The sequence below is a fragment of the Pogona vitticeps genome, chromosome 3 (assembly GCF_051106095.1).
Source record: "Pogona vitticeps strain Pit_001003342236 chromosome 3, PviZW2.1, whole genome shotgun sequence".
NCBI lineage: Eukaryota > Metazoa > Chordata > Lepidosauria > Squamata > Agamidae > Pogona > Pogona vitticeps.
Window position 1 is genome coordinate 254,337,261 of NC_135785.1, and position 22,150 is coordinate 254,359,410.

General features: G+C 42.6%; 1 protein-coding gene across 2 annotated transcripts in view; it reads right to left on the reverse strand.

Annotated features, from left to right (window-relative positions):
* Positions 1–242: 242 nt before the first annotated feature.
* The window catches only part of LOC110087590 (putative N-acetylated-alpha-linked acidic dipeptidase), a 35,292-nt gene continuing 13,384 nt past the window's right edge, over positions 243–22,150 (reverse strand). For both annotated transcript variants that reach the window (XM_072993559.2, XM_072993560.2), the window contains exons 8-19: positions 19,865–19,963; positions 17,153–17,238; positions 15,380–15,499; positions 14,393–14,475; positions 13,384–13,447; positions 9,751–9,818; positions 7,771–7,862; positions 5,871–5,961; positions 4,657–4,921; positions 3,514–3,595; positions 3,141–3,233; positions 243–2,761 (exon numbers count right to left, since the gene is read on the reverse strand). In XM_072993559.2, coding sequence (XP_072849660.2) covers positions 2,569–2,761; positions 3,141–3,233; positions 3,514–3,595; positions 4,657–4,921; positions 5,871–5,961; positions 7,771–7,862; positions 9,751–9,818; positions 13,384–13,447; positions 14,393–14,475; positions 15,380–15,499; positions 17,153–17,238; positions 19,865–19,963 — 1,336 coding nt within the window. In that variant the 3' untranslated portion in view covers positions 243–2,568. The remainder of the gene's footprint in view (positions 2,762–3,140; positions 3,234–3,513; positions 3,596–4,656; positions 4,922–5,870; positions 5,962–7,770; positions 7,863–9,750; positions 9,819–13,383; positions 13,448–14,392; positions 14,476–15,379; positions 15,500–17,152; positions 17,239–19,864; positions 19,964–22,150) is intronic.

Below are 22,150 nucleotides of genomic sequence, written 5' to 3' on the forward strand. Positions count from 1 at the left end.
TCTCATTCCTTTTCAACTATGAAAGCTAGAGTTTTACGTAAGCACAACACATGGCACAGCAGCAATAACTGAACAAATCCGTTGTTTTCTTTTCCTTGTCTTGTAAAAGACCATGTAACGTTGAAGGCATTTCTTCTGTAAATCAACTGTCAAGAAGGAGAACGTGGACCAGCAGTTTTTGTCAGTATGTAATGGAGGCATTCTAATTTTTATGGGTAAGAATGCACAACGAGGGAGGCCAGTTTCTTTTAAGGCACAATTTAATAGGGGAAAGGAATAGCATTGAGTACACTTGGAATATTTGCTGCCTGTCCATCAGGCCAGTTGCTTTTCACGACTGGCTGTGGGGCTTTGGGCAGGTTGAGGGGCTCACTGGCGTATTGCTCTCCATGAATCAGGGACGGGAACTTGACTTGGGCTTAACTCCCAACTTGGATCCCTCCCTTTCTCCCTTTTTTCTGGGAGAAAAAAGCTTGTTTCGAACAGAGAGTCAGACTTGGGACTTGGGACCAAAGACTTGTACTTGGATTTGGGAGTCGGACCCAAAGGTTTGCCAGAATCCCTGCTATGAACTCACCCCTCCCCATTGATTTGCCCCCTGGGTTACCCACAGGTAATGTCCCCAAGTACCGCTGCATACTAGACATAGCATTGTTTTGAGACTTTATGGGAAATGTAGTACTGATTCCCGGAGAAGTGACCTGCTGCGATCATCCGGAGTGGGTGTGGATGATGGAGGGATGTGCCCTTATGTGTGTGCCTCAGACAAGCAGCACGGTTCCAGAGCACCACCAGAAGGAGAGAGTGGCGAACCCCGTCAGAGTATTTTATAGCTAGAAAACACAAGTTGGAATCAACTTGGTAGCACATAATTACTGCTTGCCCATGACTAGTGAGACCTGCTAGGGCATTGGAAGTCCAGGATCTCCTTATATTGGCCATGCATCCTTCAGCTTGTAAATTAGGCAGAGCTGTATCTCATGTTTATTTTTTTAAAAACTTCTTTATATACTGCTTTCTACCAATGAAGGGATGCAAGCCTAGTGACTCACAACTGATTAATATTATATAATCATACATACCATATTTTTCCGTGTATAAGACACCCCAGGTATAAGACTTTTCTAATCCAAAATTAAGAAATCTAAGTGGGGCTTAGCAAGTGTAGGGGGAAAGGGATCGAAGCGCTGCAGGATCGCTTTGATCCCTGCTTTCCCCTCCATTTGTTTTCGTTCTCTCCTTAGTTTGCTTCCATGTATAAGATGACCCTCAATTTTTTCTCTAAAGATTTTAGACAAAAGTATAGTCTTATACATGGGAAAATACGGTCTCGTTCTCTTTTTCTTGTGTCCTTGTTGGTGTTTCATGTTCTTTAAAGATGCATCCAAAGCATATTATGGGTCTATAAGAAAACCTCTTGTTAAAGCCTGAAAGTATGAAGGACTCAAAGGGCGGTGGGCATAGGTGATGCACACAGGCCCCACCCCGCCTGGAAATCATGCATACCTTCAACACAAAACTCGACATAGGTGTTTGTAAGAATGTTGCTCTGCATGCACTACAGTGTTTCTACAAGCGGCAGTGTTTGCTTAACAGGAAACGTGCAAGGGTGTTCAGACGAAGGTGCTTACAAACACTCACACAGGCTTTCACATGGACCATGTAAAAGTCTGTGCAATACTCTTGTGGGTTTAGGATGCCAGGATGGGGTTTACCTGCATCCCCATGCCATTTGAATCTACACACTTTCAAGATTAACACCTAAATAGACCTAAGGATTAAGAAACAACAATAAGATTTAAAGTCACTTGGGCTAAAGCTTCACACTCAAGAAAAGCCAAGTGGAATTTGCAGCATTGTACAGGACACAAGCCTTACTGTGGTTTTAAAATGTCAACCAATCTGCATTTTTTAAAACTGCAGTCTGGCTTGTGTCCTCATTTTATTCCCACTTAGAAGGCTCCTGGGAAATCCATAAACTTAGTGAGACAGAGGTTCTGGAGCCACCCAAAGGATGGGAGCTTTCCCTCACCATCTCTGAAGCTTGGTGCTGTCCGTTGCTTTAATGTGTACTAACGTGAGCAATCACATCAAAACAAGATGTGGGTTGCAAGTGGGTTGTGCCAGTTTCCAGTTTTCCGCAGTAAATATCTTTGCTGAGGATTATTGCAAATATGTAGCTCCAGCCTTCAATAAAACTGCAGGAATGTCAGTGGGATTCACTTATGGGGAAAACCACTCAAGGTCTTCAATCCAGAAACTGAACGCCAATGAGGAATCTCGTGTCTTAATAGCAAGATGGCTCATTCACCGTATCTCTTGTCTCAGAAGAGTCCTGGGTATTGGAAGGTATCAAAGCCAATTTGGTAATAGACAAAGGAAGCAAGACTTTAAGAACTTCAGGTCTTCTTGACATTGGAGAATGCCAGGCATCCATCTCCCCAAAGATGGGATCTAATGGATTTTCATCTTCTAGAACGCACAAGGCAAACAAAGATAGTCTGTGGTGCCACCAAGTTCCAAAATGAGTAGGGCTTCATTCACTACAGCCAGTAGTTTTTCAGCGCATCATATCAGAGCTTCTTCCAGAGTCCCAGCTGCAGCTGCCACTGTGAAGGCTGCAATGGAGATCTGCCTCTTGACTTCTTCCCAGGCCTTGGCTTGGTCTGCTTTATGGGCGATATCAAACAGAGCATCATAGATCCCAGGGAAGGATACCCCAGCATACTTGTTGTGCTTGTTTGGGGCAAAGATGATGTGTCTGAAAGAAGTTTACAAAGGAAGACACCACTCAGTTTATAGCAAAGAAAAGAAGAGAGGAAAGCTTTGGGTTTTTGGAGAGGAGAGGGCTGGGGAAGAGAGGAAGGGTCAAGGAAGGGTCCAGCCGGATGAGATGCTCTACTCACATCCAGAAGCTGAAAGAGAGCAACCAATGTTCCTCAAGCCTGTGTGCCTGAGCAATTTTAGCCATGCAAATTAAGCTTGTGTTTACCTTACAAGGACCAATCACAAAAGAAAACAAACTAATTTGGAAGATATAGAGGTGGGAGAGGCTATGCCGGAGGACATAGATATCTTCAACTTCCAGGCATAGGCTATGGACCACAGCTAGTTCAACAATACGGCACAATCTTCCTTACCTGTAGAACGGCCTGCCAGGTAATCCAAGGGGGTCAATGAAGGCTCGTTCCAAAAACATCAGCTGATCGTTCCGAGACCTCACTTCAATTGGGCTGAAAATTAGATCATGGGAACAAATCATGTTTAAGAGGCTGTCCCCCTGCATCCTTATGTATCACCCATAACCACTTTTCAGCGGCCATTCTCATGGTGCATAGGTCTTTCATTAACCCCTCAGAAGGGGTGTGAAGGGCTGCCTTAGCCAGACAAACTCAGACCACAGATGGCATGCCATAGTTTACATCCCTCTATAGCCCTCCATGTGAAGAAGGGCTCAGCATGAAGCCTGCCGCATAAAGCCTGGGGACTGAACCATCAAGATGGAAGACTTACTTATTGGTGTCTAGTAGCTGCAGTCTCCTGTGGAAGTCCTTAGCAGCTTCTGAAAAATTCTTCACTGCGTCAAAAAGAGAATCTGCAGAAAGGAAGTGAGACCATGTTTACTGATGGATTCTGGGAATTTCATCCCAAATGTATGTCATATTTGGTGCTAAAGCAGTGGTCCCCAACCTTTTCTGAACCACGGACCAGTTGGGGGGCAGGGTGCGTGGATGGGCTCGGCACCCATGCATGCATGCGTGGGTGAGCGGGACACCATGCAGACATGTGCGGGTGGGCAGGGCACCCATGCATGCGCATGGGGTGTGCATGCTGTGTGTGCATGTGTGCATGCATGGGGTTGTGCGTGGGGGGGGCGGGAGATCTGTCTCTGCAGCCTGGTCCTGTCAAGGCCACAGTCTGGTACAGGTTGTGGACAGGGGGTTAGGGACCCCATGTGTGGGTGGGGTTATTTATTTATTTATTTATTTATTTATTTATTTATTTATTTATTTATTTATTTATTTATTTATTTATTTATTTATTTATTTAACCCTGGCTCTCTCCTTTAAAAGGATCCAAGGTGGCTTACATCATTAAAAGACAATATTTAAAACTAAAAATGATAAGCATACAAATATGAACAAAGGATCAAGTACCAGACGAAAAAGCGGTAAACAAAACCAACACCAAATCCACATTCAAAGCAGTATGGCATTTAACGACCCCACACAGGCAGCCAGTTACTAAGGGAAAGCCTGACTGAAGAGAAAGGCCTTTGACCGCTTGTAGAAAGACAGCAAAGATGGGGTCAGTTTGGCCTCCTGTGGGAGGGAGTTCCAAAGTCTGGGAGCAGAGAAGGAACCTTCATGTGTCCCCATCAAACACACCTGTGAAGGCAGTGAGATCAAGAGAATATGAGTTCTGTAACTTCCTCCCTCACAAATACTTAAAGCTCAAAGTCTATTTTTATAGAGGACAGGAGAAGGTGGATAAGTGAATCAGTGGATACTGGTCCCGTGGAGAAGGGGGTCCTACTGTATAACGCTGCTGTACTTTTAAAAATAAACACGAAAGAGATAATAGCTGGAGCAAAAAAATAAACAAACTCACAAACGGACCTACTTGGTGCCCCACCTTGGATGTGGCAATACTTACCAAAGGATACCTTGTAGGTTTTTAGTGCTTCCTGGTGTTCCAGGGACATGTTGTAAATGATGTTCGCATAGCGGCTCAGCGCCTGGGCGTAATCTCGGCAGTCAAAGGGAAGAACAGCCGCGTTTGCCAGCTCAAACACCATCCCTCCTCGCACTTGGGCCACAGCCAGGTGGTTCTTAAAAGTGGGGTCGTAAAACTTCTCCACGAGTTCGTACGTCTCATAGGCGCTGTGATACAGTGGGTAGCTGCTGTATTTGTCCACCTTCTGGGAAACAAAAATGGAATGGGCGCCGACGGCGCTTTCATAGCTTGCTGATTTCCACACATAGCAAATGCTGGCGTCTTGCACTGGATAAAAGACTTGGTTATCCAGAAACTAAGCAATCACTTCAAGGAAAGGAGCAGACTCTGGAGACTGCCTACTGGGGCCTGGTGTCCTCCAGATAGGTTGGGCTTGAATACCTATCGGCTCTACCCAGCATGCTCTGCCTGGCTGGCCATCCTGGTTTGCAGGGACTGACTTCACCTACCACTCCCCTCTGCCAGGCTATCCAGTTTCCTTTGAGGTTATCTGCAATATTCACAATAAATGGAGGAGAAATGGGTTTTCCCAGGAAGAATATGTTGTTGCTCACACTATCTCTGTGGCAGCATCAACCCTTTGAGGGTTTCGAATGGGCAATCGAGAGCTATTAGCTCTACAAAAGACCTACGTCTCATGTGTTGATAACGACTGTTCCAGCTACTTGTATTTTTGGGATCCTGTTTGTGTGTGGAGGGGTGCACTTCCAAATTTACTACTGCGCCACTATGGCCACAACCTGTATTAAACACATACCAATGAACCAAACTGATTGTTGAATTTCACTTCAACAAAGATGATCCAATGGCAGAGTAGTCTAGAGGACACAAGGCACAAACACCTTGTACATATTCTGGCCTCCAACAAAGAAGAATGATGAGGCCAGAGCAGGGAGAGCTGTCATTGCAGCCATCGAACATCTGACGCCCGAGGCAGCTGCTTCATTCCATCTAATAAAATCTTTGGCTCCCACCCTTCTTTATTTCAGCGAAATGCCCGCAGTCCCTTTTGTCAAATCAACTTGGCACGAGCTAATTACGACAAAGGAGAAGGCACGCTTTTTAATGGATGGATTCCAAGTTCCTCACGAGGCATCATTGTAACTCTACAAAGCATCAGAAAAGAGGCTCACCCAATTTTTCGTGTAACGGGCTCTGCCGGAAGCGATGCCCAGCCTCTGGAAGAAGACCTCAAAATCGTTGCCGGAGCCCAGCTTGTTGATTCTGCAGGTGGGGAAACGGAAGGCGGGTGAGAGAAACCACCCATACGTTCTTGCTTCAAAGCAACCCACGGCCTAGTTCTGCCATCACAACGTGGAAGCAGGATGAAAAGGAGGGAGGGAAGGCTCAGCGGCTCCAAGGTTGCCCAGCCCTTTCAGCGGAATATTTTGCTTTCGATTAGACTCTTCAGTTTCAACGCGTTGGCAAAAGAAAGAGCCAAAATATTGTAGCACTTTACAGACAGAGTGTTATATTGGTGTGAGTGACTGAGGATCAAAACCCACTTCTTCAGACGCAAAGGCTGCAAGGGCGATGTCCTCCATGTTTATCTCTCTCCATGATTATAGATGGATACAGAGAGCAAAGCGGCAACGGTTTTTTAGCAGGTCCTGTTCAGGGTGAGGAACTTGCCTGTCACAGGAATGCTAAGATGATGTTTCTGGGACACAGGCCAGAGTCTGTCAAGGGAGGCAACTGCTTTCTACCCATAAAATATTACAGAAAGTTGGGTGTTAACATGTGTAAGTATGTCAAGAAGCTTTGACCGTGTTCCAAGGCCCTTAGAGATGAACTGGGACTTGTTTTCTGTAGCCAGTTCAGTGAAGTCATTTTCGAACCTTCTCGTGGTTTTGTGTCACTTCAATATTTCTGAAGAAGTGGATATACCCATGAACGCTTAGCAGGCAAAAACGAATTTTAAAAAAAACAAAAACCTTTTTTCAGACTTGTCCATGAATAGCCCACATTAAAACACAACCGTTTGTGTTTAACACGCCACAACATGTTTCTCTTCTTTATTGTTTCTTTTACTTTTGTTTTTGCCTGGTACTCTAGCACAGACCACAATATCGCTTGGTCTTCTAAAACTCACGCAAGCTTGCACTGAAATATAACATTTAGTCTTTAAGGTGCTACAATGCTTCTGGTTTAGTTCGTTTTTTATTTTCGTCTGGATGCCCAAACATTCTAGCATCTCTCACACACACCCTTTCCCCCCTGAGAAAAAGTCTCTTATTCGAACTTTCCCGTCATGCAGTCAACTCATAACTTAAAATTAAAACCTAATGGTGTTGGGTTCCTACTGATGTCTTTTCCCCTCCCTTGGGGACCCCCCCCCCCAGACTGGGAATGAATGGTTGAGGAGATGTACTCAGTGGTGGGATTCAAATAAATCAACAACAGGTTCTATGTCCTAATGATAAATAAATAAATAAATATAAATGAATGAATGAATGAATGAATGCCCAGGACATTTTTTTAAAAAAGGTACCACATAAGCAACAGTCTTATGTGGTACCTTTAACTTGAAAAAAATCATAGTAAAATGAGGATGGTTGGGTGTTTGACTGAAGCGATCTCACCCCAAAACTTTTTCCCTCTGTGTCCTGCCCTCATGCCTTGTCAATCCCCCCCCCTCTGCCTCGAGGCCATGAGCTTTCCTCCAGTGACGTCAAGGACTCATCCTCCCCCCGCTTTCCCCCATTGATGCCTCTGCTCTTTCCAGGGCTTTATCTCTCTCACCCATATCCCACCTCAGACGGCTCAGTGTGGAGTGGGAAGGGAGGCAGCTAATTGCGCCCCCCTCCCCCCGCTCGTAGCTGGTCACCTGGCCCCTCCTCCTTCATTCATCTCAGGCCAGCAAACGGTTCTAAGAACCAATAGTACATTTAGGAATCGGTTCTATAGAATAGGTGCGAACCTGCTGAATCCCACCTCTGGATTTACTGTCCAAGCTACAGGAAGAATGTCCACCTTTCTCTCTCTGAGGAACCACAATAGTTTGTTTTCTCTCCTTCCCTCCTTGGCATTTACCTGGGGACGCCTTTGTGTTCTGTTGAAGGGTTTTTCGCATACCAGCTTTCATAAAGAGATTTGCCTTCAAACCCTTCATCAGGGCTTGGTATCTGTAAAAACATAAAGACGACATGTTGCATTCATGAGAAAGGAAGGCAGTGTGCCTATTCATCACTGGAAGGACAGATCCTGAAGCTGAGGCTCCAGTGCTTTGGCCATCTCATGAGAAGAGAAGACTCCCTGGAAAAGACCCTGATATTGGGAAAGTGTGATGGCAAGAGGAGAAGGGGACGACAGAGGACGAGATGGTTGGAGAGGGTCATTGAAGCGACCAACATGAATTTGACCCAACTCCGGGAGGCAGTGGAAGACAGGAGGGCCTGGCGTGCTCTGGTCCATGGGGTCACGAAGAGTTGGACATGACTTAACGACTAAACAACAACATGCTCTTCCTACTGGAGGCAACCTATCGGTACAATCTTTACAAGAACTCTTGTAAAGGAGAACTCCTGTCAAATATGGAAAAATTTTCACTTCTTAACATCTGTTACACATAGGCTGAAGATAAAGTGAATGGCCGATCACTCCAATGGCTTCTATATTCCCACAAAGCAAGAATCTGTTCTCGTTCTTCCCATATTTGCCCCCAAAAGACTGAATCTTGAGATCTCAACAGAGCAAACGGGAGATATCACATGTTTCCTTTCCTTTCCTATGTAAACTAAGGATAAGAAATGTGTTTGAGTCTATTTTTTATAAGATTAGGTTCATATTTGTCCACGTTTTGGATGGGAAGAACATGAGCTTTCTTTTTTTAAAATGGCATTGGGGAGCAACCAACATGAACAGATTTACCCATCTAGGTTTGAGGCTTTGAATCACATATTCAGTCATGTTAACACTGAAACACAACTGCAATTTTTCTTTCTTTCTTTCTTTCTTTCTTTCTTTCTTTCTTTCTTTTTTCTTTCTTTCTTTCTAGGAGCCCCTTCTCTGTCAATGCAGCAAAGCTTTGTTATTTTTGTTACCTACACCGCAGGCATTTTTGATCACTTTTATCCAAAATGGACCGAAACAGAGTTCCTGTCCACCTTAGAAACAGCTCTACCTGTTGAATTTGCATTCAATTTGGTTTTTTTTTTTTTAAAGAAGGAGCGACATTTTACAATTTCTTCACGTGTGGGATGCAAACAATATAGACATGGGAGGAAGCTCCCATTGCTTGTCACAGCTCCTGCCAACCTAGTAGTTCGAAAGCATGTAAAAATGCAAGGAGATAAATAGGCACCACCACAGTGGGAAGATAACGGCATTCCATGTCTAGTCGCGCTGACCACGGAAACTGTCTATGGACAAACGCTGGCTCTACGGCTTGGAAACGGGGTTGAGCACTGCCCCCTTGAGTCGGACACGACTGGATTAAATGTCAAGGGGAACCCTTCCCTTTACCTTATAACAAATAACACACCTGAACAGAGCTGAAGACTTGCTGCCAGAGCTATTAAATTTCCTGCTACACTACACTGGCATTATTATTCAAGACATGTTATCCCTGTGTTTCAGGGTACCGTATTATTTATATACCTACGTGGGATGTGGTTGGTTTTAATTATTGTTTTCCAGTGGATTTTTAATTCTCTGATGAAATCCGAGATAGATTGAAGACTTCAGTCAGCTTTATGGTTTGGCTCTCTACGTGTCTGCTACTTTTCACAATAGTCTTTAACATGATCACAGAGTGCGGGTTTTATATTCATGGAATTTTAGTTGGGAGGGTGAAGGATTCAAATTTTCATTTGGGCGTGGAATTCACTGGATCATCTGGGGTAGCCCGTCTTCCCTTAGTGTACCCTATTTCACAGGGTTGTGATCATGTAAGTGGGGAGGAAGGCACTGCACATTGTTTTGAATTCCTTGGAGAAAGACAACATATAAACATAACGAAGAAATAAAATATTTATTTTTCTATTTATTACTTCTTCATAAGTTTTTTTTTACCTCTTTGGTAAGATTATATGCCAGGCTGTACATGAGCGGTGTGCAATCAACTCGAAGGGTATAGTTCCCTGTAAGAAAATAATGAAATTACATTTTAACTGTTGTTGAGATAGAAATGATATTCTTCAGCAATGTACAGTGGTGTCTCGCTAGACAGTTACCCCTCATGATAGTTTTTTTTGCTAGACATTGACTTTTTGCTATCGCTATAGTGATTTGCAAAACAGTGATTCCTATGGGGGAATTTTGCTGGACAATGTTTGGTCCCTGCTTCACAAACTGATTTTCGCTAGACAGCGATATTGACAGTTCCCTCCCGCTAGCAAAACAGGTGTTTTCGGTACCTAAGCTTCGCAAGACAGCTATTTAAACAGCTGATCGGTGGTTCGCAAAGTGGCTTTCCTATGGCCGATCTTCGCTAGACAACAACGATTCTTCCCCACTGGAACGCATTAAACAGGTTTCAATGCATTCCAATGGGGAAATGCTTTTCACTAGACAATGATTTCGCTAAACAGTGATTTCAGTGGAACGGATTATCATTGTCTAGCAAGGCACCACTGTATATGTAATTTGTATATGCAGTTCTGCTGGCATTTTAAACTGTTGCTCTGTGTATGTGTGTGTGTATGAGTGTGTGTGTTGTGTATGTGTGTGTTGTGTATGTGTAGAACTGTGGGGTTAGAGGGAAAAACCCACATTGTCCCCATCTTGTATTTCTATACAAAGAGATGACAAGTGGGTTAGTGGGACATGTTTAGACTGGCAGATCACTTACACGCTTGTATTCCCAACCGCTATCAATGAGTGTGAAGGCTGGGCAGTAAAGAAAGCTGACAGGAAAACAATATGGTATTGGCAAAGAGCTTTGTGGATGTCTAGCACTGCCAGAAAAACAAACAAGTGGGTCCTAAATCAAATCAAGCCTAAACAATCCCTGGAGGGGAAAAGGTTGAAACTGGGTTCTCCTACTTTGGGCACATCAGGAGAAGGCAAGATTTGCAGGAAAAGACAATAACGCTAGGAAAAGTTGCAGGGGGTAAGAAAAAAGGAAGACCAAATACAAGAGGGACTGTATTTGCAAGGGAGGAGCAAACTAAAAACAAACAGGAGGAACTGTTGATCCCTATGAGAATGTAAAGGTGCTCCTGTTTCCCTAGAAATCCAGTCCGGCAATGAACTTCTAGGTACTAAACCATAAACCTACAATTAATATCCAGGCTTTCTGCCTGCAAAGAAAACAAAAAATGCTATAAACTCTTCAGTGACCTCATTTCACAGAAATCCAGACATGCATACCTGCTGGACCCCATGAAACCTCTCATCAGTCACTGCAGTATGACTGCTAGATTTTTGTTAATTTTCTTTAGGAGCTACTACATTTTTTAGCTCTTTATGTAAGCTGCACCAAAGGCTGCCAAGCTTCAGGTGTCTTGGTTTCCTGGTCCTGCAGCTCAGGCATGCTTTTCTCCTTCATTAAGACAATTAAGACAATATTTTGCTTTGATTTCTCTGAGCTACTAATTGTTTTGAACTCTGGATGTAGTCTCACGTGCCAGAATAACCTCAGATGTATTGATTCTGCTGTTATTTAACTAGGTTTATACAAGTGGTGCCTCACTAGACGATGATAATCCGTTCTACTGAAATCGCTGTTTAGTGAAATCATTGTCTAGCGAAAAGCATTTCCCCACTGGAATGTATTAAAACCTGTTTAATGTGTTCCAATGGGGGAAGAATCGTCATTGTCTAGCGAAGATCGGCCGTAGGAAAGCCACTTTGCGAACTGCCGATCAGCTGTTTAAATCGCTGTCTTGCGAAGCTTAGGTCCCAAAAACATGTTTTGCGAGCACAGAGGGAGCTGTCAAAATGACTGTCTAGCAAAAATCGGTTTGCAAAGCAGGGACCAAACATTGTCCAGCGAAATTCCCCCATAGGAATCACTGTTTTGCGAATCACTATAGCGATCGCAAAAAGCCAATGTCTAGCGAAAAAACTGTCATGCGGGGTAACTGTCTAGTGAGGCACCACTGTATAGTAAAAAGCAAAACAATCATGCTGCTTATATACCACCCCATAGCACTTAAAGCAGTCTCTGAGCTGTTCAGTAGTTAATTATGCACATTCTCCCCCCCCCCTCGGCAAGTGGGGTACTCATTTTGCCAACCTTGGGAGTCTGAGTGAATCTTGAGCCGGCTACCTGGGATTGAACCTGGATCGTGAGCAGAGTTTTGGGTGCAGCACAGCAGTTTAACCACCGCACCATGAGGCTCTTTATACATTTCTGTTCACATGACACATGGGTAACATCAGTTCATTTGGCCACCTTGCTGGCATGGCCTTTAAAAATGATCCATTTCCAGCGGACAACAATTCAAGTTCTTTTTAATGCTGGCCTACATTTACCCAGTGACATAGCCCACCAGGTGGTGCATCAAAGTGGAAGTGCCAGGAAAATGGCATGTTGATTTTAGTGATATAACACTTAAGCTTTTTTTTTTTTTAAATAAAATTTGAGGGCAGTGGGGACCCAGAAACAGGATGGGAAATGAATCAATTTATATGAAATGGCAAGCATAGCCTTACAGAAGTAGCACAAACAGCAAGAGATGTACCAGTTGAACTGACAGCCGTGTGATACATACCATATGACTATACATACAAATATATCAATATTAAAAAAGGAGGAATCAGAAACGATTCAAAGGGTCTGCGTGATTGGGCCCTCTGTCTCATATTTTATTATGGTAGCTTTTATTAAGTCATTTTGCCATTTAACAGGGTTTGTAAAGTGTTTCAGGATTCATGTAAAGTGAGAAGTGGTATAAAAAGGTAAAGGTAAAGGTTCCCCTTGACAATTTTTGTCCAGTCGTGTTCGACTCTAGGGTGTGGTGCTCATCCCCATTTCCAAGCCATAGAGCCAGCGTTTGCCCGAAGACAATCTTCCGTGGTCACATGGCCAGTGTGACTTAGACACGGAATGCTGTTACAGAAGTGGTATAGAAATATTTTAATAATAATAACAACAGTACCAGTAACAACAGCAAGGTGCTGTCAGCTTGTCTGCCAAGTCCCATTTGTTTGGTGCTGATTTTGTACTAAAGTAAATTCTTAAATTCTATTATAGCTATGTAAGTAATTAGAAATTATAATAGCCAAAGTGAACTCCCAAGCTTCATCTCGATCTACTCCTGCCAATCACGTATTAGGGACAAAGAATAAAGGAAATTTGTTTCCCTCATGGCTTTATTTCTCTTTCCAGAAATAGCCACCTCCCTTGGATACAATGAAAATCAAGAATACAACTGCAAAACAATTTTGGCAAAATCCAACAAGGTTCTTCACCAATTCTGTGGCACCCACACCCCTGAAATCCAGTTCCTGACTTAAGGATGGGGGAACGATGGTCCCTCAGACATCCCTTCCCCAGCTAGTCAATGGCAAGGGATTGTGGGAGATGTACTCAAAAACATAAGGAGGATCAATGCTCTCCACACCCACCCTAAATATAATGGCAAGGGTGTGTGTGTAATATGGCATAGTCAACATTTAACCATTTGCAACATAAACCATCATTATCACAACTTATTTATCATGCCTTCCTTTCTCAGTCCAACTGTTTGTATGTTTTACCTTCGATGGAGGAATCCGCATTGATATAGGCCACTGCACGTTCTTGGAGTAATTTGACATTTTCCTGCAAAAGAGAAGACGGGAAGGCTCATTCATGTTCGTGCCTCAAACACTTGGTGACAAGCGACTTCACATGCAGAGGTTTGTAGTTTGCTCACCACGATGGTCAGCAAATGTGGATAATCATGCGTCGGATCTGCTTTGCTTTGGATCCCGGCCTTGAGCATTGCTTCACAATGGTGGAGGGTGGGGTTTCACTTAACTTGGGCTTATTTTGGGGGTAGGGCTTATTTTTGAGAAAACAGGGTATTAGTGCATACACCGCTCTGGGCAGTTTAAAAATTAAAATATACATATCTTGAAGACCTCACATGGCTCTCTCTCTCTCTCTCTCTCGCTCTCTCGCTCGCTCTGTGTGTGTGTGTGTGTGTGTGTGTGTGAGAGAGAGAGAATATATGTGTGACATTTAAAAGGGGGAGAAATCATTAAAAAAGAAAAGAGAAAACAAGAGATGTTTTGCTTTGAATAGCAAAGGTAATCAGCTTTGAATAATTATGTTTTTAACTGTTTAAAGACATCACTCTTCTTCCAGGAGCTTATTAGACAGCTTTGCACAAATTTTATGAAATTATTCCCATCTCAAATAGAAGTGGAATTTGCTTGCCTTGTGGGATTGTTTTAAAGATTGCAACCAGATGATGTACGTGAACCTTCTGGACATATACCTTTGCAATAAATGCCAATACCTAGTATAGTGTAGTGGATAGAGTGATAGATTAGAACTGAGGAGGTCTGGTTTCGAATTCCCACTCAGCCATGGAAGCTCACAGGGGGAGTGTGGAACTGATAAAATCACTACTTAAACACCTCACTTACCTTGAAAGCCCTATTATGGTCATGATAAATTGGTCCCAGCTTGATGGCACATCACACACACACACAGACATACAGACACACACACACACACACACAAATGCTAAGGATTAGTATTAACTTACTATTTATTTACCTCAGCCCACTCTGTGGAGCCTATTAAGCCAAACTCCTCAGCATCCCAGCTGGCAAATATCACTGTTCTTCTAGGTCGCTGTCCTGCGGGCATGACATTTAGAGTGCCATTAATATGACAGTACCCAGGAAAAAAAAATAGCCATCACAGAACGAAGTTGTCAGCGAATAACATTAAGCTGGAACCCCTTTGGTTTGAGATTGAATTCAGAGCCAGCATTCTGCAGTCAACCGCAACTGGAGGTCAGGATTCTAATAAGTAATTAAGGAACAAAGTTGTCGCTTAAAGCTTCCATCTGCTCATGCCAACCAAAGCTTGCGTTCAGATATAACGTGAAACCACAGTCACTGGTATTGAAAGCCACTGAAAGGTCCAGCAGAAGCAATAGGGACACGCTCCTCCTTTCCAGTTCTCAGCATAGGTTCTCCACCAAGGTGACCAAAGCCATCTCTGTCCCATAATGAGGCCAGAAGCCTGACTGAAATAGATCTAGGTAATCCATCTCATATAGGAATTGCTGGATCCCTTTTTTCCCTCCCTCATTCCACACACATAAACTAATTGGATTGGCAGTGTTCAGACTTCAACACTGGTGATGGGACAGGACCTGCCATTGCATCTGGGGAAAACAGGCAAGCTGAGTGTGAAGTTGGTTTGTTTCAGTTAATTATTGTTAAAGCTAACCATAGTTCCTAGTTTGAACATAGTGGTCAACTGTGGTTCACATTATGTCCAGAAGAGACCTTAGACTTGTTTATAATTAAATCAGTGGGAACTCCCCATTTGTTATGGGCATTTGATTTTTTTTTATGACACCTATACTGCTTTTTAATGAGATGATTGTGCTGCTTTTCTTGATGTTTTTACAGCTGTGTTGTCTGATTGCTTAGTTTATTGTTAATGAGTATGAAGTCTTTGTGGGAAGGCATGATACAAAACACCAAGGAAAGAAATAAAACTTCGTATTTTGAAATATCTCAACCTCACCTCGTTGTTTCAGCTTTCCAAAGCTTCTAACGATCTCATGGACGACAGCAGCCCCACTTTGAGGGTCAATCCCACCGAATACCCAAGAGTCCCGGTGGCCACCCAGGATGACATATCTATCTGGAACAAAGGAGATGAAAATTTACATTCAAGTGAGGTATTATTATTATTATTATTATTATTATTATTATTATTATTATTATTATTATTATTATTATTAGTATTAGTATTAGTATTAGTATTAGTATTAGTATTAGTATTAGTATTAGTATTAGTATTAGTATTAGTATTAGTATTATTAGTATTATTAGTATTATTAGTATTATTAGTATTATTAGTATTAGTATTAGTATTAGTATTAGTATTAGTATTATTAGTATTATTATTAGTAGTAGTATTAGTAGTAGTAGTAGTAGTAGTATTATTAGTATTAGTAGTATTAGTATTAGTATTAGTATTAGTATTATTAGTATTATTAGTATTATTAGTATTAGTATTATTAGTATTATTAGTATTAGTATTATTAGTATTAGTATTAGTATTAGTATTAGTATTATTAGTATTATTAGTATTATTATTATTAGTAGTAGTAGTATAATCATCATCATCATCATTATTATTATTATTATTGGTAATGATTAAGCAGGCACTCAAAGACAATGTGGGGTTAGAGAAGACAGATCATTCATTCATTCATTCATTCATTCATTCATTCATTCATTCATTCATTCATTCATTCATTCATTCATTCATTCATTCATTCATTCATTCTATTTGTACCCCACTTATCTGGTCAATACGACCACTCTAGGCAGCTTCCAGACAGGTAAAAATACAATAACATATACATATAACAAAAAATAAAAATATACAGGAATAAACATTAAAAAATAAACAATGAACAATAAAGAATAAACAATAAGCAAATTCTTCAACATGGCAAAAATAACAAAGAATAGATAAAGAAAAAAAGATTAAGTGTTATCTGGAGGGAAGGCCTACTTAAACATCCACGTTTTTAGATGGGTCTTAAAAATACCCAGTGACGGGGCCTCACGAATCTCTGGAGGCAAGTTGTTCCAGAGGTTGTTCCTGAACATCTTCTCATTTCTTACAAAACACAACTTTTCCAGAGGAATGTAGCAATAATGGTGCCAAGTCTGAAGAACAAGCCCTACAAGGAAAGGCGCTCTCCTGCTTTAGCCTGGTAAGAAGCAATATGGCAGCCATTTTGAAATATTGGAAGGGCAATGACATTCACACTGAAATAAATATTGTCCTCTTATGTTTTTGAGGTTAGGTTAGGAGCTCAAACAATGGGGTCAAATGACAAGAAATGGAAATCTGATTAGGACTGAGCCTCAGATTCAGACAACTCCTGAACTGCTAAACTAATTGGTCTGATTTAGGTCAATTTAGATGAGGTCTAGATGAAAAGGGAATGGCCAGGTTTGATTCTGGAGCATACTGAAGGAAATCTGCAAATTGTCTGAAGGATAAATTGCACTGGGTATGGCGCAAATTGCCCCAATGTCCTCATAAAAGTACTCCTTGAAGAAGCCTGGTACACAAATCCTTGATGCTCCCTGTTTGAAATTCAGCTCAGCGGCCTCTCCCTTTCAAGTCTATCTTGTTTCCAGATTTCATGTTGCACAGTATTTTATGAAAATCAGTGCAAAACCAAAACAGATCTAGCCATCAGGAGCTAGCTTATAAAGAGTCAGTGCGACTCATCCATCTTAATGCATCATCAACGCAAGAGAAGAGCTTTACCTGGTTCTACTGCACCTTGGATGGTACCGATCACATTGTAAATTCTTCTCACTTCCTTGAAGCTGTGGATATGCATTCTCACCTTGCTGGTGCAATTTTTTTTAAAAAAAAATCAAAAAGTAAATATGAATATTCAAAGGAAAAATATCCATTAAAGGTTGAGTAGTTTAAGGAAAAGGATAGGCCTAACATTCTACATTTATTCATGCTTATATAAATGATGCCCCAGGAATGAGAACTTAAATTGTGCAACTTGCTGTCAAGTCAGACTCAAGTCATAGTGGTGACTTGACTCATTTTTTTCCATTTATTCGGACTCAACTAAAGAGTAGGAATCCACCCATCCACTCCTTTATTTCTGAGGAAAAGAATAGAGACTTGGGACTTGGGACTTGGTACCGAAGACTTGGATGTGGGACTTGGACTCAAAGACTTGCCAACATCCCTGATGATGACCTATCCTGAGGGAGTCGTCTTTCTAGAATCCTTTTCAGGACAAAAACGTGCTTTAATTCCAACATGGAACCTATTTATTTGGGGGAGACGGGAGGAGCCTTCCCAGAGAATATGAAGTGGGAACATATTTCAGACGTCTCCTGGGCAACAGCAGCTCTCCACTGGCCAATGCTTGCCCTCGCAAAGCACCACAAGTTTGCCTCAGAAATGAATGACAAGGATCTATTTATTTGATCACCTTTCTGTTGGGCAGGAAAACCCAACCTGGTGATCACAACTGGTATATTGTTAAAGTGTTATAAGAAAATGGGTTCCATGAAGGATATGCCAATTCCAAAGATGGCTACCAGGATGGAGGTCATACAACAGAGAAACAAGAACATCAAATTACAAGCCTTTTAAAAGTCATGAGCGGTGCAAATTATTCAAGCTCCAGAGGTGGGTGGAAATATAATGTCTCTCGCTCACCTCTCTTTTCCAGAAACAGAAACAGAAACCTTTATTGGCATGCTGCATAAATAACATAATAACACAATAAAATACTGGGGAAAGATTCATTACAGGCAAGAGGAGGTGCCAGGAAATCGTAATTGGAGCCCCTCGTTTTGGGGGAGCATATTGCGGCGTCTCTGAATAATGTCCTGGACGTATCTAGCAGTGGATAGAGTGACTTCCTTACTAAGGTCACATAGAAGGTATTGTATTTTCCTCAGGTCTGCCCATCCGGAATGAGAGAGGAGAAAAACCGTCAGATGTGACAGACGGATGTCCTTGTACAATGTGCAGTAAAATAGCATGTGTTGCAGGGATTCAGTCTTTCCCTGGCCACATGGGCAAACTCTCAGTTCTGTTGGTAAGCCACCTCTCTTTTCCTCCCCTCCAGCTCTCCCTTAGTTCTTCCCCACCCTTCTGTTCATGCAACCAGGGTACACAAGCTCCATGTTGAGAAGTCCTTTCTTAGAAGGAGGTATTGTGGTTGTGTCCCAGGTCCTCCTCATGGCCAATCTGCCTCACACGCTTTACTCAGGACTGAGGAACACACAGAGCAAAGCACTGGGGGCTTCAATAAAATCCGCCATTGCCACACTCTTCAGGGAAAGTTTACTCAGAAGATATCATTTCCTTCAAAGAACAAGGTTAGCCTAACGCATTGCTTTGAAGGCCTCACAGAGCAAGGCAGGGCAGGCTCTACGTTTGTGAGGTACTGTGCGGGTCTCCAGAGGGCCAGTTTGGCTTGATGCCTTATTCTGAGGTCTCCTCAGAGCAAAAGCATTTGAAGCCTCAAGAGAACCTGTCCATGTCTCACCCTAAGGGGCAAGGAGTTCTCAGAGTAGAGCGTTGTGACATTTTCCATAAAGACAGCTTGGCCTGATGCCTCAGTTTGTGTTGGAGTTTTATTTGCAATCTTGCATGCTATCTGTGGTTTCTGTAACCAGGAAGGACTTTTCTGGCCTGGAGTAATTGTCTGTCTGTCCAGCCCTAACTAATTCAAAGGCAGCCAGACCTCTCTGCTTAGTTTTCTTTTCCTCTCTTTTGTCTGCTGTTGGCCGTTTGTTTGCTGTTGATCTACTCATTTGGTTGCCAGAAAAGCAAACAAGTAGGACCCCCGTATATGAGGGGGATTGGTTCCACCCCCATGGATGCTCAAAACTGCAGACAATAGTGAATGCTATAAATAGCATGGTAAAAAAAATCAAGAAAAAAGTATTTTCACCGTGTATTACCAGAGTTGAGAACTAGAGAGAGCCAGAAACCATGCTATGTATTTTTCACGAACCAGAATACATAGCATGGTCTCTGGATCCCTCTAGTGCCCAGTTCTGGTAATACGTGGTGAAAATATGTACTGTTAGTTCTTTTTAAAAATATAAATATTTGTAACATTTTCAGACCACAGATAAGTGAAGTTGTGGCTACTGATGCTGGATATATGAGGATCCTACTGTATGTGTGCAGCAAAAATGCAGCATATATAAGTCTATAATTTCAATCAACTGTAAGTAAAGAAATGGTTTTGTGGAGTTATTGAAATTTTAAGTGCTGATTAATGAGATAGGGGTGGACTCCGGGGAACTTGTAGCTATTCTCTTCTGTGAGTTTCTGTACTTACTTAGCAAAAGAAATTTTACCAGAATTCAAAACTCTGCAACTTTGCAGCCTCTTAGAGCAAGGCAAAGACACATCTCAATTTTTGAGACATTAGGAGCCTCTCAGGACAGCCAACGTGGCTCAATGAAATTTCCTACTACCACTCACCTTTTTGAAGAATTCCCTTGAAAGCCTGGCCCAATATTGTACGGCACAGACAGATTTCCCTTCCAACTTCCATCTGGTGGAGGAGGTCCTCCCATTTCCCTGTTGGGTGAGAGGGGAAAGAGAAGAACATATGGCAGTCTTCGTCATAGAGCTGAAAAATATAAGTAAATTTTGTTCTACCACTAGCACTGAGTAGACAAGGGGAGCTCCTATCACAGTGGCAGAATGAGTCCCCCCCCCAAAAAAAGTCGTACAGTGCATGCACCACTAGTTAGTATTAACCCTGGGAGGGATTGTATTTAGAGATGGGCATGAACCTTGGTTCGGAGGTTCGTGCCAGTTCGCATGCACAAAACCAGCATTGCCACTCGTTCCCTTCTCCTACCTCCTCGGCCAATGACCCACTCACCAATCAGAACATGTTCCTCTCCTCCTTCTGTTCAGCTGTTTGACCAATCGCCAGGTTTGCCCCTCCTGCCTCTTTGTCTGAGTGGGTGATCAACCAAGTAGGTGGGGCAGGAAAGCCTGTGCTCCTGCTGGGGACTCGTCAAGCAGCTCAAGAGGGAGAGGATAGGAGCCAGCGCCAGCTGGCGAGTGGAGGGGGGATCAAGCGAAGGAGGTGGGGAAGGGAGATTCCTGCCAATCCTTAATTGTATTCTTACTCGAAGGATTGTCAGAAGGAAGCAATGTCCCAAACATGGGCTTCCCAGATATTTATTTTAGCATTTCAATGTTCAAGCTTTGTGGCCCCATAATCCTTACATGGGAAGGCCAACAACAAACAAATAAACAGGAAGACCAAAATGATCCAGAGTAATTCAGTTTTCGGACTTTCTCATGGGTCAACTTGTTTTTCATTCCATACCATTCAAATGAAGAACCATAAAAAATATTTAAAAAATAAAATAATAATAAAAATGGCCCCAAGGCCAACCCCAGTTCCAGAGCTATCCCAGAATTTTGACCTCCATTCCCATATACATCATTTTGTGTATGGGAAAGTGGTTCATGGCCATATCCACAAGTTGCCTTCTTCTTAGCAGCTGCTCTTCCACATGTAGAGGACAATAGAGTGCAATAATAGTTTGTGTGTTTTTGATGATACTGGCCCAAATACCTGGGGGATTCTGAACGTTGTCATCCAGAAAAGATACATTTCAATAATGTATCTGTGCACTACTGCTGGAAAAGAGACCGGCTAGATCAGTGATGGCAAAAAATTTTGAGCCTAAGTGTCCAAAATGCAATACAAAACCTACTGATTTATTTCAAAGTGCCAACAAAGCAATTAAACCTGAATACTGAGGTTTTAGTGTAGAAAAAAACAATTTTCCTGCACTGCAAGGGTTAAATACCTGTGGGTTTTTTTTCCCTTGGGGGCAGTGTTAACAGAGAAATACTTACTGGTCTTCCAATCCCCCACTGGGCTAGACCAGTAATGGTCGCCATTACACCCCTCCGCTGGATCACTGCACCAGCAGAGGGGAGTGCCGAAATCTGGGATCAGAAGATGGGTAAGTATTTCTTGATGGCAACTTATGGCTCACATGCCCACAGAAAGGGCTGTGGCACACATGCCAAAGGTTCGCCATCACTGAGCTAGATCATCCACTGTAAGGATGTGTCATTGGAGACCAAGCACATCCACACTGTTGTATTTCTGATCACTGTATATGGGTGAGAAAGCTGGACGGCGAAGAAAGCTGACAGGGAAATAATTGATTTTTTTGAAAGGTAGTGCTTTGGCCATCTCATGAGAGGAGAAGACTCCCTGGAAAAGAGGCTGATGTTGGGAAAGTGTGAAGGCAAGAGGAGAAGGGGACGACAGAGGATGAGATGGTTGGACAGGGTCATCGAAGCAACCAACATGAAATTGACTGAACTCTGGGAGGCAGTGGAAGGCAGGAGGGCCTGGCGTGCTCTGGTCCATGGGGTCACGAAGAGTCGGACACGACTAAACGACTAAACAAAAAAATAGTGCTGGGGAAGAGCTCTATGGATACCTTGGACTGCCAGAAAAGCAAACAAGTAGATCCCAGATCAAATCAAGCATGAACTATATCTGAAGGCAAAAATGTGGAAATTCTGGTTGTCCTACTTTGGACACATCATGAGAAGGCAGGGTTCTCTGCAAAAGCAATGATGCTGAGGAAAACAGGAAAGCCAAACACTAGATGGATTGACTCACTAGGAAGCCATGGGTTTGCAAGTGCTGAGCAGGGCTGTTGAGGACAGGACATTTTGGAGATTTTTCTCATTCATGGGGTGCCGTAAGTGAGAGGCAAC